Here is a 13,972-nt window from a genome sequence, read left to right on the forward strand (position 1 = left end):
AAGATCCAGGATCATAGAACAGTCAAACTGGAGCCATCACAAGGCCTAAAGGGATATCTGTCACTTGGCTTTTGGTTTCTACATTTACACAACTCGCTGCTGGGACGAATCCCAGTACCCTTGATCAATGCAGCTCCAGACTGCTGATATGTGCCAAGTCCAGAAGGCAGCATGCAGTGAGGGCTTTGACTGAAAGGTTGTCAGAGGGATATGACAAGGAGTTTGTTTTACTCCCTGCAGTCCTGGTTTATTGACTTGACATAGATCCAACACCAGGGCAACACCAGGCTTGTCACAAATCAAGCTGTCATAATTCTCTATTGGATTAAGTGATAATCTTTTATAAGACATTTCCTCAGAGCGTCACAACAATGAATTATGTCCAACACTGACTTTGGCATTGTCTACTTGTCTTCTGTTTAGCCTGACATTTCTTTGTTGGTTGCAGAGAAACATCTTTTTTGTATTTGGCATTTGTGTGTGTGTGACTAATTCATTTTTTTTTTATTGTGTTATGTTTTCAAAGGATGTAGAAGACAACACACTGAAGTCTGTTGGTCCCAGCGATCACCGATTACACTCACTTAGCAGTCTGCGAATACACAGGGATGATAATGATGAGCTTCGAATGCTGGAAAGTCTGAAAAGGGAGCATGAGGAAGATGAACGCAGAACCTCGAGCCTCAGAGCATCTCAGATCCACCAGTGCAACGTCAGCCTCAGCATGAGCAGTGACGACGCTTCAACCTGGACCCACATCTCCACGGTCTGCACTATCACACTCTTGATCTTTCATTCTTCAGTAAAAAGCAACACTCACATGCAGCCCACTATTTACAATCATTAGCAGGTTCTCCCTCTTTCACTCTCCGGTCTTGAATAATTTCTTTGACCTTGGTTGATCCACGCGCTTGCGAAATTTCCATTTCAAGCCTCCAATGTATGCCACCATAAAGTGCCAATGCACCTATTTCTTGTGCATTTTTTTCTGAATTACAGAAGGTTATGGAGATAGAAACACATTAATTGGCCTCTTACAGCTCTGAGAGTACACTGGCATAATATCTCCAGTGACTTCCCCCAGTGACTGAAAAGGGATTTAGGTCATTTGATATTATCCCCATAAGTCTTTTTAGAATTCAAAGATGTTAAAGTTTGCTCTTGGCTATTGAAGGTCACTTAGATCTTTGCTCCATTAGCATAAGCACATCACACTTAAGGAACTCTGCTCTTCCAAGTCCCAATGGGTCCTCTGTTGGATCTACTGAGAATGCAATCATTACAGATGGCCGAGTTATAGTTCTGATTGCATATCTGAACATACAGGGAGCCATCATTATACTGCGATTCCAGCAGAATACAATGAACAGAGGTATACCACAGGGATTAGCATTGCATGGTACCTTTTTTAAGGACACAATGATGCAGCCACTCATAAAAACATGTACCTTCAGACCTTGTGGTAGGTAGAGTTTCCCACTGGGATTGGAGGAAATTTACATCTGACTTGATCTAACCCTGAAGTGATGTTTTGAGATTCACATGCAGTGCTTTACAATTCTAAATACAGTACATATGGCAACAGCACCACCATCAGCATATTAAGGCATGTTTGCAAATAAAGCAAGAAGAAGAGAGATAGAGAAAGACGCCACAAACTGGGCCATCACTTTCCAATTTTAGCATCTATATCTTTTTTTTCTTTCTTTTTTTTTAAAGGCACCTATTAAGGAATTGAGATCTAGACGTAGTCACTGTCTGGGTTTGCTACTCCTTCCACTAGAACTGAGAAACCCTTTCTTTTCCCTGGATGCTGTGATGCACGTGGCCCTGCCGTTGGCTTCCATGCTGCCGCTGCTTCTATCTGCTACTGCAGCTTCCGTACCAGCTCAGACCTAACTTCAATCCCAAGACAACTGTGTGCTGCGCTTCAGTTATTAGGTTGAGCACTACCACCTACGCATCACTTTTGCACATTTTATTATTGTGTGAATCTAGATTTCAGACAGCCAGATACTCGTTTCTAGGATTAATACAGTACATGTTTTTGTCTACTGCTAGATATGAAATGTCAAATCAAAGGTTTTCATGATGTAAACACCCCATATGAAAACTCCAAACAAAATAATTACAAAATCAGATACTTACCTCATTGTGACCTCATAAAATCCAGTTTGATCCATCCCAGTGGTTGTGTCAGCTACAACAAATGATGCAGATGTAAAGTAGTTTTGAGGTCAAAGATGGCTATCAAATGTATCTTATTTTTGGAAAAAACACGCTATTAAGGCTATTAAGGTTTTGTAACAAATCCCTCTTTTATGATTTTTAGGTTTATTTCTGATATTGTGTGAAAGGCTTTATCCAATGTCGTGAATTTTCCTGACCTTAACAATTATTTTTATAAAATGGAGTGAATAATTATTCGATGTGGGTTTTTTATAGCAAGAGCATTCTCCTGTTGTTTTAAACTCTACTAGATAATACCTTTTTTATGCGCCACATAGCATGAGCAAGATTAGTTTAGAGACCAGATTTGGGTTTTTATTCTTTTCTATTTTACTCTGTATTTTTTTTGTTTTGTTTTTTTTGGGAAACTATGAATTTGGACCACACCCTTTAAACTGTTTTTCCAAGTTGGATTGACCATGAGATCCAAGAAGCACCCAATATGGAATTTGGTGTAACTATGTCCCCCACAGTACACGTTTAGAACAACTAAAGTAAAGTCTTAAAGGAGAGTGAAGTATCTGTAGAGTTGAATTGATTTCCTCCTTGTTGATTCTGAAGTCTAAGCAATATAAGGAGCATTCAAAGACAGAAAAACAGGAACATCTTCTGTTGTGCAGCTGATCAAGCAGCCATCACCTGGGAACTGCCTTGATAAATAAGAAGTGCTAAGAAGGACGTTAAAAAGTAATAATCTGGCAGTTGTGCTGTTTGGTTGAACATAATTGCCAAATAGGTCTGTGCAGCCCAGAAATGATGTACACTAAGTGTTGCAGCCAAATGATTTGAACTGAAGTGTTTTTGTCTTCTTAATGAGGTAGTTGAGGTAGTTGGAGGAAGCTCAGGGACAGAAATGACAGAGTCTACAATAATGTTGATGCAAACCAGGCTCAGGGGCAGAAATGATACAATCTACACTGACGTTGATCCAAAACATGAGACAGCTCTTTCAGGTTTTCTGATTTTGATAGTGACATAACAAGGAGGATAATCAGGTGTTGAACATGCAGCTTGATTACCAGAGTAGATGACATATTGAAGCATCATGCAAGGGCAGTAGTTACATAAAAAGGGGTACGAGATAAAAGAGCCAACCAGAAACTGGATTCAGGACCATGGCCTGTCCACACCTGATGTGTAGTTACCTACTCTGGTTTTCACAGCACTTGCAGGCAGCCTGTGCAGCTACATACACATCCTTAACCATTGAGATGTAATTTCCTCAAAATGTGTAATTAAGTCTTGGTGTATGTGCACTTTGTTTACATCTTAGCACTCTCGTTGATTCTGTCGTTCCTGTAAGTTTAAAAGACCATTCGAGGTACTGGGTTTAAAATTACACGTAAAGCACAAAGAAATGTTTCTGCTTCTACTCCGCAGGTAAGTCATCATCAGTCCATATTACCTTCAGAATCACACTGGGAACTATCATAGGCCCCTTCTTATTTTAGAGAAGGGACTGGAGCAAATGGATAGAAAAAATGTACTTAAGTGATGCAAGGACTAAGCTTTCCACGTGCCTGCTTCTTCATCAGTGTCATGCAATGTAATAGCCATTAAGCAGGCACTAGACTTAAATGGCCTCCTGAGAATGTAACGTGGTGTTGTGTTTCTTACTGCTGAGTTTGAATACATATTAAGAGTGAAAGCATTCTAATTGTTTCAGATTAGTTGCAAGTCTCTCATACTCACGGCTAATGAAGAAGTAATCTGCAAGTGTTTTCAAAAGCCAGACCACAAAAAGCTCCAATCTTTGAGAACCCTAAACTTACTTATCCTTTAGTAACTATAAGGTTAGGTTACATTTGCTTGTCTGCTTGATTAAATGATTTTACAGATCTTTTTGCCTTAGGTTCACCCTTAATTGTTATGCAATGATGTGTGCATCTTGCCGTGCTCTCCATTTTTCTTTTGTGTGATTTTCTCTTGTTTTGTTTTTTTTCATTGTGAGAAGGTCAGTGATCTTCCTGACCTAACCTTAACTAGTATTACCATAAAATGCGGAAACCTTACGCAGTTTTGTTGTGTTTTTGCAAAACATTTCTGTGTTAAGGAGAGCTTGGTCAGCAACGCTGTTCATCTGTTCTTCTAGATCTGCATTGAGGTTTTGAATTGGCAACTAAATTGACGTTCTGGGTAGTTTATCTTCAATAGAAATGTTGCCCCTCACACTGCATTCGAGCCAGAGCAACTCTTCAAGACACGCATTATCTAATTGCGTGTTGTTTTAGTATGACTTCTTTTAGGCTAAGCAGCAGTTGTTGTATTCACACAGGAAGAAAAGATCAAATGTACATGTTATTACGTCTCACTGTCCAAGGATGCAACTTGTATTCTAGTTGCTTTTACATTTCAACTCTCCAACAACAACTGTCCTTGACATTATGAAATTTACTCTGCACACATCAGTTTATCTGTCAAATAACACAACATTTCTACTGAGAGACCACCCTCATTTGTCAAGCAGTCAAGCTTAAACCAGTCTGATGGTCGACACAGTGGCCTTCATTACAGGTCTACATTCTTAATCTCAGAAACATTCACAATCTTCACTTGCTGTGAAGCTATACAGTATATGTTCTCTCAATGCCCTAATATCTCACCTTATAGTCTGTGACTGGATATTTATTATATTGTTCGGAACAAGTACATGAGTTTTAAATATGTGACCACCATTTTTACACTCTTCTCTTTTCCTCATAGCCAGCTAATCAGGGTCACCATTATCAGAAAGAAATGAACCCCCTCTGGCAATCAAACCCCAGGTAAGCAAACACTCGTCACTGACATTTCTCGTAAATTTGTTTATTTAAATATATAAGCGTCATGAAAAGGTTGAATGTTTTCTTTTTTGTTCTGCTGTGCAATGTGCATAAAGGTCAAAGCCTTTTGTGGCCATAAATGTGAACTGGTCTTTAGTATGATTAAAGTGTGACAACAAAAATGCCTACAACCAACCAACCAACCAACCAACTAGCCTCAACTGCTATGTTAGCTAGTGAGCCACATTTTTCATATTATTCCTTAAACATAATAACAAGACCAGGGATGATATCATTTAACAGCCATAAATAGGCATAACCTAATCATGTTATTTAATACTGACACCTTTGCAGATTTGGAACATTCCAGAGTTACAGATGTATCGTGCCCAAATGCAGACCTAAATCAAGTCACATGTAAGTTAGTCTCAAAGAAAGAGAGACCAGGCTCACATCTCCAGAGTAGATAAAACATGAGCCTGATGCTTCACATTCCCAGGCTACAGTCATCAGGACTTGAGTGCAGTTGTTGACACGCTGTCTCCAAAAACTGAACTTTTCTGGCCTTGGCTGAATAATAACTAGAACTTTACATGTAGAAGTGGTCTTTTCAGGGAAAATTTAACATCATTTGCATTTTATGTATTTTCTTCCAAAAAAAAAATGTCCTCATGTAGCCTGTATTTAAACTTGGCTGCTTTTACATGAAAGTCACCCTGAAATTCTTAATCAGATGGTAACGAGTGACTGTGGAATTAAGGCTAAATGTCAACTGTCAGAAAGATATGCAGACGGGGGGCTTATCTCACTCACTGATGAGTAAAAATAAATTGAGATTCTGCCAGGTACTGTAGCTTTCTTCTCCCTTAACTGCTGTCATTTTCACGTTTGGATTGTTTTTTCACATTTTATTGTGCTTTTAAGGCATCTTAAGGCACATTTTATATATTCAATAATTAACAGCGCTACTACATTTTCAAAAGCATGTGTGAGACTTACCATTTATCCTTGACTTCCAGCAGCAAAATAAGGTGAAATCCATCATTGATGAAGGGAGGGCTAACTTGTGTATGGTCAGAGTTTCAGTTGTTCGAAATTCAGAGCAGCCACAAGACATGTTCCGCCTTGGTTTTACCTGCCTTCGGGTTAAAACCACAGTCAAGTTAAAGTTCTTAGCGTAGAATGAAAACACATTGATGGATAGGCTGATCTTACTGGAGGAGATAGAACAATCTACAACTGCTTTTACGAATATGTGGGGAAGTGTATCCAATATCAGCTTCAGAAAACCAATAAATGAACTGGATTTGAACAAAGTGAACCGACAGAAAGTTGATGCAGTTTGACAACAAAGTTTGACCATATGTTGCAGATGAAAAGAAAGGATGTTGCCTCCAGGCTCAGTGTCGTGTTATCAACGTTAAAGTCAGATCAGGTTTTTGTTATCTTTCTTGCTCAAACATTAACAATGGAAAATGTTATAGGTTTAAAATGATTCTCGCTGACTGAAAAATGGTGCAGTATCTTAACATGACTTATTAGCACTCTCTATCCATCTCTCGACCCGACCTACAGCAGTGTGTCACAGATCATGTCGTTCCCCATAGAGGTTTCTGCAGCCCCTTTAATGCCCGGCTGCTCTCTAATGCAGAGCCTTGTCTCTGCACTGCTCCATCTCTTTTGTGGGTGTACACAACCACACGGCATGTTACAAAACAAGACAAAGGGATTGCATCATAGCCCAGCTACTGAAATTATGCAACCATCCTCTCAAACATGTCTGATTTATTGATGAAAAGCAAAGTATCCTGCTGTTAAACACATGTTGAATCTGGCTTGTTAAAATATTGTGCTTGTGTTATCGTTTAAAACTCATGATGAGTTTTCTCTCTTACGTTGGATCAGTGGAAAGGGACAGTTCTTGATTCTTTTTGGGTCATACTTGAGTGTCTCTAGGCGGTTAAAGTATCTGCTAAGGTAATGCCGTTAGATTGAAGGTCCTCTGAAATGAAGATTACAAATGACAGCCACCTCAAACAGACTCTCTGACTTGTGTCACACAGCATGACAGAATCCACAGCTGTACTACTGAAATTAGACTACGAAGCAGGCCTTGATTTACATATTGAAGAGCAGCTGCACAGGATTTTGTCGTTGTTTTCCCTTTTCTTCCAGGCGCTGCATTCTGAGACACCCATACAGTGAATTCTATCATGCTATTTTTTCAGCGTCCTGCCATCACTGTAGGGCTTCCTCTCCGTTGAGAGCTACAGTTTTCATGACAGCTAAAATGCTCTTGTTTCTATGCATAATGTTGCCAGGGCTTTTTCGTGCATTTTTAACATGCTCCTTTGCGTGTATAATACTTTTGTCTGCCCTTGGCTGGCAAATGCGAGTATGAAACCACAAATCAGGCTGTCAGAGAAGCCCAGAGTAGTAATTCAACTGTTTCACAACTGTAGAATTCAGGGTTTCAGACAAACAGAGTAGCCTTGATTCTGTTTCATTGAGCTTAATTTCAATATATTAAAACATTGAACTAAAACTGTGCACGAGCTCAAATTTAATCAAACTGATCCATTCTCTTCATCACAGGTTTGTATCTACATTGTAATAACTAGCATGTAATCACTCTTACCAAGTCCCACTTAACTATCTCAAGTCCAATTTGCAGCTCTGTAGCTCAGGCCTTTGTCCTCCTAAATTGCTTCCATTAACTTTTGTTCTGTGTCCTGCCTCTCACAGAGTCAGAGGGGGGTTAGAGAAGAGTAAAAGCCTTTTGTTAGAAAGAAAAATCAGGGCCAATATAAAGATAATTGACTCAGTTCAAAGGCATAGGATAAAATGAATACATTTATAGTTAACTCTCAAACACATGAAGAGATCTTATGAGTTGATCGCATAGTATTTAAAAGAGTTGAATTTTATGCTGTTTTTTGATTAACAGGGATACATCCGACCTGTTGATACCACTTAGCCCGTATTTATAAAAGTATTCAAATTCATTTGAAAACTGTTTACAGTATTGTTTATTAGTTGAAATGTTTACTTCCATTGCGCAACTATAGTTTAAGATACTATGTCACTAAAAATAGAGGCACTTACTTTTAAAAAGCCAAGATTACAACAACAATTCATTGCATCTCATTGTTGCGATGGCTCTGAAGGTCAACTGCAAAAACATTTCACTGAAGGCAAAAAATGTTTCACTAAAGATAAGTGTTTCGCAAAACATACAAATATTTATTGAAGCGCAAAAAACATGAATGGATTCTTCCATGGAGTAGTTCTGCATTTCATGAAATTTTATGAACTGTTTATTTAAACATTTTTGAAAAGTGAAAGATTTTTTGTGTTTAATACAATGGGTGTTTTTTTTGTTTTTTTTGCTTTCAGAGAGTTACTTATATTACCCATTATTTCATGCCTTGATGCTGAGATAGAGAAAGTCTTAATGAATGTTTAAGTCTCCGGCTGTCTGCTGAATAATGTACAGAAGAAGATTAGAGTCCCTCATTAAATATGCTATGTTGTGCTTTTATGAGATGTTATGTCCAAAGGCAAAAGATGTAAATGGGTAATTGCAACTATGCTACTGATGTATTGCCTAAAAAGCATTCTACTTATCAGATGAATCTTGCAGTGATCCAAGAAATAATTCATTTTCATCATCTCCATTTCTCTCTGTCTAATCTGCGACTCCATACTTAAAGAGCAGTGTGTGACTGAAGTGCAGAATTACAATGTATAGCTGTATGCGTTCCTCTGACTGGGATGATGAACTCATCTGGGAGTGAAAGGAAGTCCAGCTCTCATAGGCGCTGACAAGGTTAAGACCTCTACTCTGGGCCAGAACACGGACACTTGGAAGTCACAGCTTGAGTCAGAATCTAATAAATGATCCTTCAGGTAGAACGGCGAGGCTAAGTGTTCGGCAGAAGTGGCTCAAGGACGACAGTAGCTCAAATGGGCTTTTCAGAGAGCACACAATGATGGGACTTTCATTGTTAAAATGTCATATAGAGGCAATTTGATGTGTGGGGCACAGTGGTGGGATGATGCGTGTAATGGCATGTGTTGTCATGACTGCGTGCCTTTATGGTCTTCACCCTAGGGAGTGGATGGATGTGCTCAGCCCACCTATTATGCCTCCCGGCCAACAGAGAAGGTCAGAAGACACGTGGAACAATCTGGGAAACTTAAACACAGGTACAGTAACCTTAATGTTAGTTTTTTTTTTTTTTTGCCCCCAGGCAGAAAACAATACAATGCTTTTACATGGACCACACTAATTGTGCGAAAGCAGAGAACCAGAGGAAACCTCCACTAGTGTCAGAGCTTACATTCCGCCATTAAAGACTCCACTCAGCATGAGAGGGAAAAGCCTGAGAAACTGTATCTAATTAAGGGTAAAAACCCAGGAGAGTGGAGCTCTCTGTCCTCCACATAACTCCATAGGTCAAAAGAGACAGGCTCATTACAGGTCTGTACCCCCCAGACACACCGACAAGGTTAATTGACGAAACCTTTGCAGTTTACAACATCATTTTTAAACCTCTCACACAATGTGTCTTATAATTAGTTTTCATTATCGTCGCTAAAGTTCTGATAAGATAAAATGTTCCTCCCGGAGCATCCTGTAACCTTTTGAGCATTTAACTGCCTGTCAATTTAACAGCTAAATTCGTGTGCTTTAAAGTAGTGGGGATTACAGGGAATCTCTTTACAGCTTTATAATGTGGTACCGGGGTCTGGGTGTCTTAGGTTTTGATTGATGAGAGAAAAAAATGGCAGCGGCAGAAAACTTTTAAATCCACCTGTGTCTGAAGGTCACCTCGCTATCCATGCTTCATATTTTATTCCAGAAGCAGCTGGTAGAGTCTGCTCTTATTCATGCCTTACATAGTACATGAACAAGTCAATACACATTTGTATAATTTTATCTCTGTAGAAGAACTGATTTGATTTACTGTTGCACTGTTACATATGCATATTTGAGTATTTCAGTGTGTTTTTCTTGCATTATTACAGGAGAGGATGAGTTGATGAATGAAGAGGAGAATGAGGAAGACTTTCTGAATCTGCTCTATGATCCTTGCCTGAACTGCTATTTCGATCCAAAGACAGGGAAGTACTATGAACTAGCTTGACTCAAAGCTCAAGAGAATCCGAATGAATAAATCAGAAGTCATTGGTAGCGGATGAATAACTTCTGGATTCTTTCTTTGGGCCTAGTGTATTGATCAGTGATGAATATTGCATTCACCAAAAAAAGTCTTCCATGTTGCAGCTTTTGTTTCTGATGGACTATGGGTGCCTTTGTTTTTCCACTTCCAAGTTGTGTCATGTTCGTGTGTAAAGGAGTGGGTTTCAATATATCAGATGCTTGCTTTTTGAAGGAAATTGAGTTGCTCATTTAGCAGCACATCTGATGGTGAAGAATGTCTTTTCAGAAGTCTTGGCTGTATTATGTAAGCCTTCTGTAGTTAAAAGAAGCTCCAGGATGTTCTTTCTAAATTTCCTGATATCCGTAAGTATCCCAGATTGGCATTACTGTGCGTGTAGTTCTGTTCCTTATTTATCATTATTTGTGTAATAAAATATGTGTATGTGTATCGACTGTGTTTGAATTAAGAAATTAGAGGAGTACTGATTTAATATGAAGATTTAAGTTAAGCTTTAAATCTGGTCTAAACAAAGCTGATCTATTCATCACATTTAACGGCCAAACAAGCTTTGGAATGACAAATGTCCCACAGACAGTATTATATGTTGTTGCTATACCAGTATTCACATATGGACCTCTATCCAGGACTTCTTACATTTAGGTTTTATGGCCTGTTATTGTAACCACTTGTAACAACGGGTGAGCGGCTCACAGGGATGACAGCTACTTTCATCAGTCTTGCCAAAAAAATGATCACACCTGATGAGCGTCTGATGCCAGATTGATTCATCAATTTCAGCCTGAGATAGATAGTTGCTTCATTCTGGCAGGGGAGAAAATGAAACAAAAGAAAGGAAAAGCAAATATTTCATTTATTACCTTCAGATTCACAGCAGTTGTAATCCAAAAAATATTCATCAGTCATTGAGCATTTAGTTTACACAGCCAGCATACTGAGCTCGGTTCATTCCAGGTCTTTCAGTCAAATCCTCATAATATTTCTTGTCCCTTACCAATTACGGTCATGATGTTAAAAATATATGTTTGGGGATATTGGACATTTAAAACACTAAATAATAAAATAGAGGACATTTCTCTCAAATGTATTTGGAGAAAAAGTAATTGCCCGAAGCAGACATGCATACATTTGATTTATGTAGGTGATAACAAATAGAAATCTGGTTACTTTCTCAAGCAACCAGATTTCTTTTATAAAGGAAAATTTCATCTCAATACATCAAGATAAAACAGCTTGTTTTTCTTGTGATGAAAGAATAATTGTCTGGTTATCTATGACATGCTATTCTGCCACTGATCTCGGTGAGGAAAGTTAAGCCTTCTTCTGCTGTGTGTTTCTCTTCACTTTTGGTATACGAGATAAATAAGTCAGGAAAAGAAAGGAATGGCTGCATCTCCACTCAGGGCTTCTGGCTCCTGTCATGACACAATATTAAGATCATGATAGGTAGCATTGGCTTGTGATGTTTGACGGATTTATAATCTTGGAAGCCACTAACATAATGTCATCAAATGTCAAAGGCTTCTTTTCTAGACAGATAGTCAAACTGACGTTGTAATTGACGCAGTAAAGACAAAATGTTCTTTGAAGGCGAGTTTTTAGGGAAGAGGAAACGAAGACTGCACGTGACGTCTTCTGAAAGTAGGCGTGGAAATGCAGCTTGTACATATTAAGATCGCAACAGGTAAGAGAAACAAGGAAGTGAAGAACTATGTCGCTTCACCTATAGCGAGTTTACAGACGGAAAACATCCATTACTAAGTAAACATTTCCCCCACTAAGTTGGGGTTTTACTTAGATTAAATAAGAAACGGCGTGCTTATGTTTCATAATGAAAGTAGGTTGAACTGGTTCTTGGACAAGGATGTCAGAAAAACAGGTAGGCTAAGCGTACCCTGGTATTATTATTATTGATGTTTTTTTTGCAGACACGTTCTTGAACCCACAACAAAACAAACTCATCACGGTTGTGATCGCAGTAACAAAGTTCCTGTGTTATCAAATTCCTCCACTATACATGTAACCACGTCCGCAGTGAAGCTGTGAAAAGTTGTTAACAGACAACAGCTGGAAGTGAAAAAAAAAAAAGGACTGATGTGTTATTTACTTCCTGGATGAACACTGGGTTACATCATGCTGTGAGATTGTTAAGATTGATGTACTTTGCCTTCAAAGCATCACTTCAGAGGGAAAGATGTTCAAACATTTTCACATAAAATACACTGGCGGTTAGAAGACGCTTATCTTATTTTGATTGCACCATACGATCAAACTGGAATCAAATAAGTTGCAAAACAAGATTCGCATTTGAAGATTACTTAGGCTACTAAGTGGACTGTTTATAAATTAATAACATCACTAATTAGGTGTTGTGCCTGCCTTAGGTTTACATTTCACTGAGCATGATATTGTTAGATGAATTCGTTGGAAGCTTTAAATCTTGCTTTCTGCAAATACACTTTTTTTCTGTGGAAACTATTGTAGTTCATCCCCTAACAGAAGGTAATCTCCTGCATTAGAAACAGGCAGACAAGAGAAGTTGTAGTGGAGTTTCTACACCTGTATTTTTTTATTTATTTTGGGGCTTTTTATTAACCTCTATGTCGAGATAGAACAGTGGATAGAGTCATAAATGAGGGAGAGAAAGAGTGAGGAATGACATGCAGAAAGGCAGTCACAAGTCAGATTCAAGCCCATGCCTCTCAGAGGGCTATAGCCTTTGTACATGGGATGTGTATACTAACCACTAGGCCACCAGTGCCCCATATGCATTCATGCAATTTCTCCCCATGTGTAGTGATAACGTCTTTGCCACGACAGTCAAATCTCATCATAGTTATGTTTTTAGTTGTTTTTTTCTTCCTATCTGACACCTCCACACCTGTGTGATGAATTGTCCCTGTTGGATGTTTTTTTTTTTTTTTTTTTTTTTTTTAAAACCTCCCTCCATGTGAGCCCTTATTATCACTTCAAACACTCTCTTCCTAACATTACCTGTGATCTTATGCACAGCTCTGGCTTTAAAGATATAGTTGTGTCATCAGTCTTTGTCAAAAATACGTCCGTTTTCTTGCTTTGGCCTGTGATTCACACCCCTGCTGTTCAGCGTTTGGGGTTGTACTCTTGACATGATCCATAACACACCGCTGTTCAGCTGTCATATCGGCTGCCCGTATTTCCCTTTTATCCCAGCCACACATCATGACCTGAGCCGTTAGCTTTATGGGCTCTTTAAGTACCCCACTGTTAGATCTTATTGGATTCATTTGTCTTTTTAGGCTGGGTTAAGGCTTCACCTTGGGATTATTGCACCCGTGATCTTCGTCTGTGTGGCAGCGATCGTTGCTGCTCTATTGATCATCCGAAAATACTGCTTCCCAGTCAAGTGAGCAAACATTATTAATGAGCCTTAATGAGTTTCATTTAAAATTGTCGGTGCTGTAAAAAGTGCTGCCCACTACCCTGTCTGTCACTTTCTATTTGTTTCAGTGAGGCGACGTACAGGTATTCCGTGCTGATGCGACAGGAGGAGCAAGGTTCAGCGGTGACAGAGGGTGACAGGTGGCCAGACACCGTGGGAGAGGAGTCAGACGAGGTCAGTGCATCATGACTTCCTGGGCATTTCACTTGAATCTATCCCATAGGACAAGTCAACACAGGTGTAACCTTCTTCATCAGATCACATGTCATTTGTAACTTCCTGTTTCCCTTTTGTGAAAGGACCTGCTGGAATAAATACATCTCAGGAGGAGATGCTGCTGCGAAGACTGAGAAGGATCGGATGGATGAAGTTTA

At 39.1% G+C, this 13,972-nt stretch overlaps 1 protein-coding gene and 1 long non-coding RNA gene across 7 annotated transcripts in view; both read left to right on the plus strand.

Moving 5' to 3' along the window:
• cfap20dc (CFAP20 domain containing) overlaps nt 1–10,606 on the plus strand; it is a 30,349-nt gene extending 19,743 nt beyond the window's left edge. For 5 of the 6 annotated variants that reach the window (XM_079341407.1, XM_079341409.1, XM_079341406.1 and 2 more), the window contains 4 exons: nt 527–766; nt 4,933–4,994; nt 9,106–9,200; nt 10,023–10,606. In XM_079341407.1, coding sequence (XP_079197533.1) covers nt 527–766; nt 4,933–4,994; nt 9,106–9,200; nt 10,023–10,141 — 516 coding nt within the window. In that variant the 3' untranslated portion in view covers nt 10,142–10,606. Of the gene's footprint in view, nt 1–526; nt 767–1,876; nt 1,942–4,932; nt 4,995–9,105; nt 9,201–10,022 lie in introns of those variants that run through there. The other variant, XM_079341410.1, reaches the window with a different exon arrangement.
• Nucleotides 1,949–3,595, plus strand: LOC306822405. The gene is made up of 2 exons (XR_013778883.1): nt 1,949–2,154; nt 3,533–3,595. It is a non-coding gene; the product is annotated as an uncharacterized lncRNA (long non-coding RNA).
• Nucleotides 10,607–13,972: the final 3,366 nt, after the last annotated feature.

This window comes from Symphodus melops (genome assembly GCF_947650265.1).
Source record: "Symphodus melops genome assembly, chromosome: 4".
In the NCBI taxonomy this organism is placed as follows: domain Eukaryota; kingdom Metazoa; phylum Chordata; class Actinopteri; order Labriformes; family Labridae; genus Symphodus; species Symphodus melops.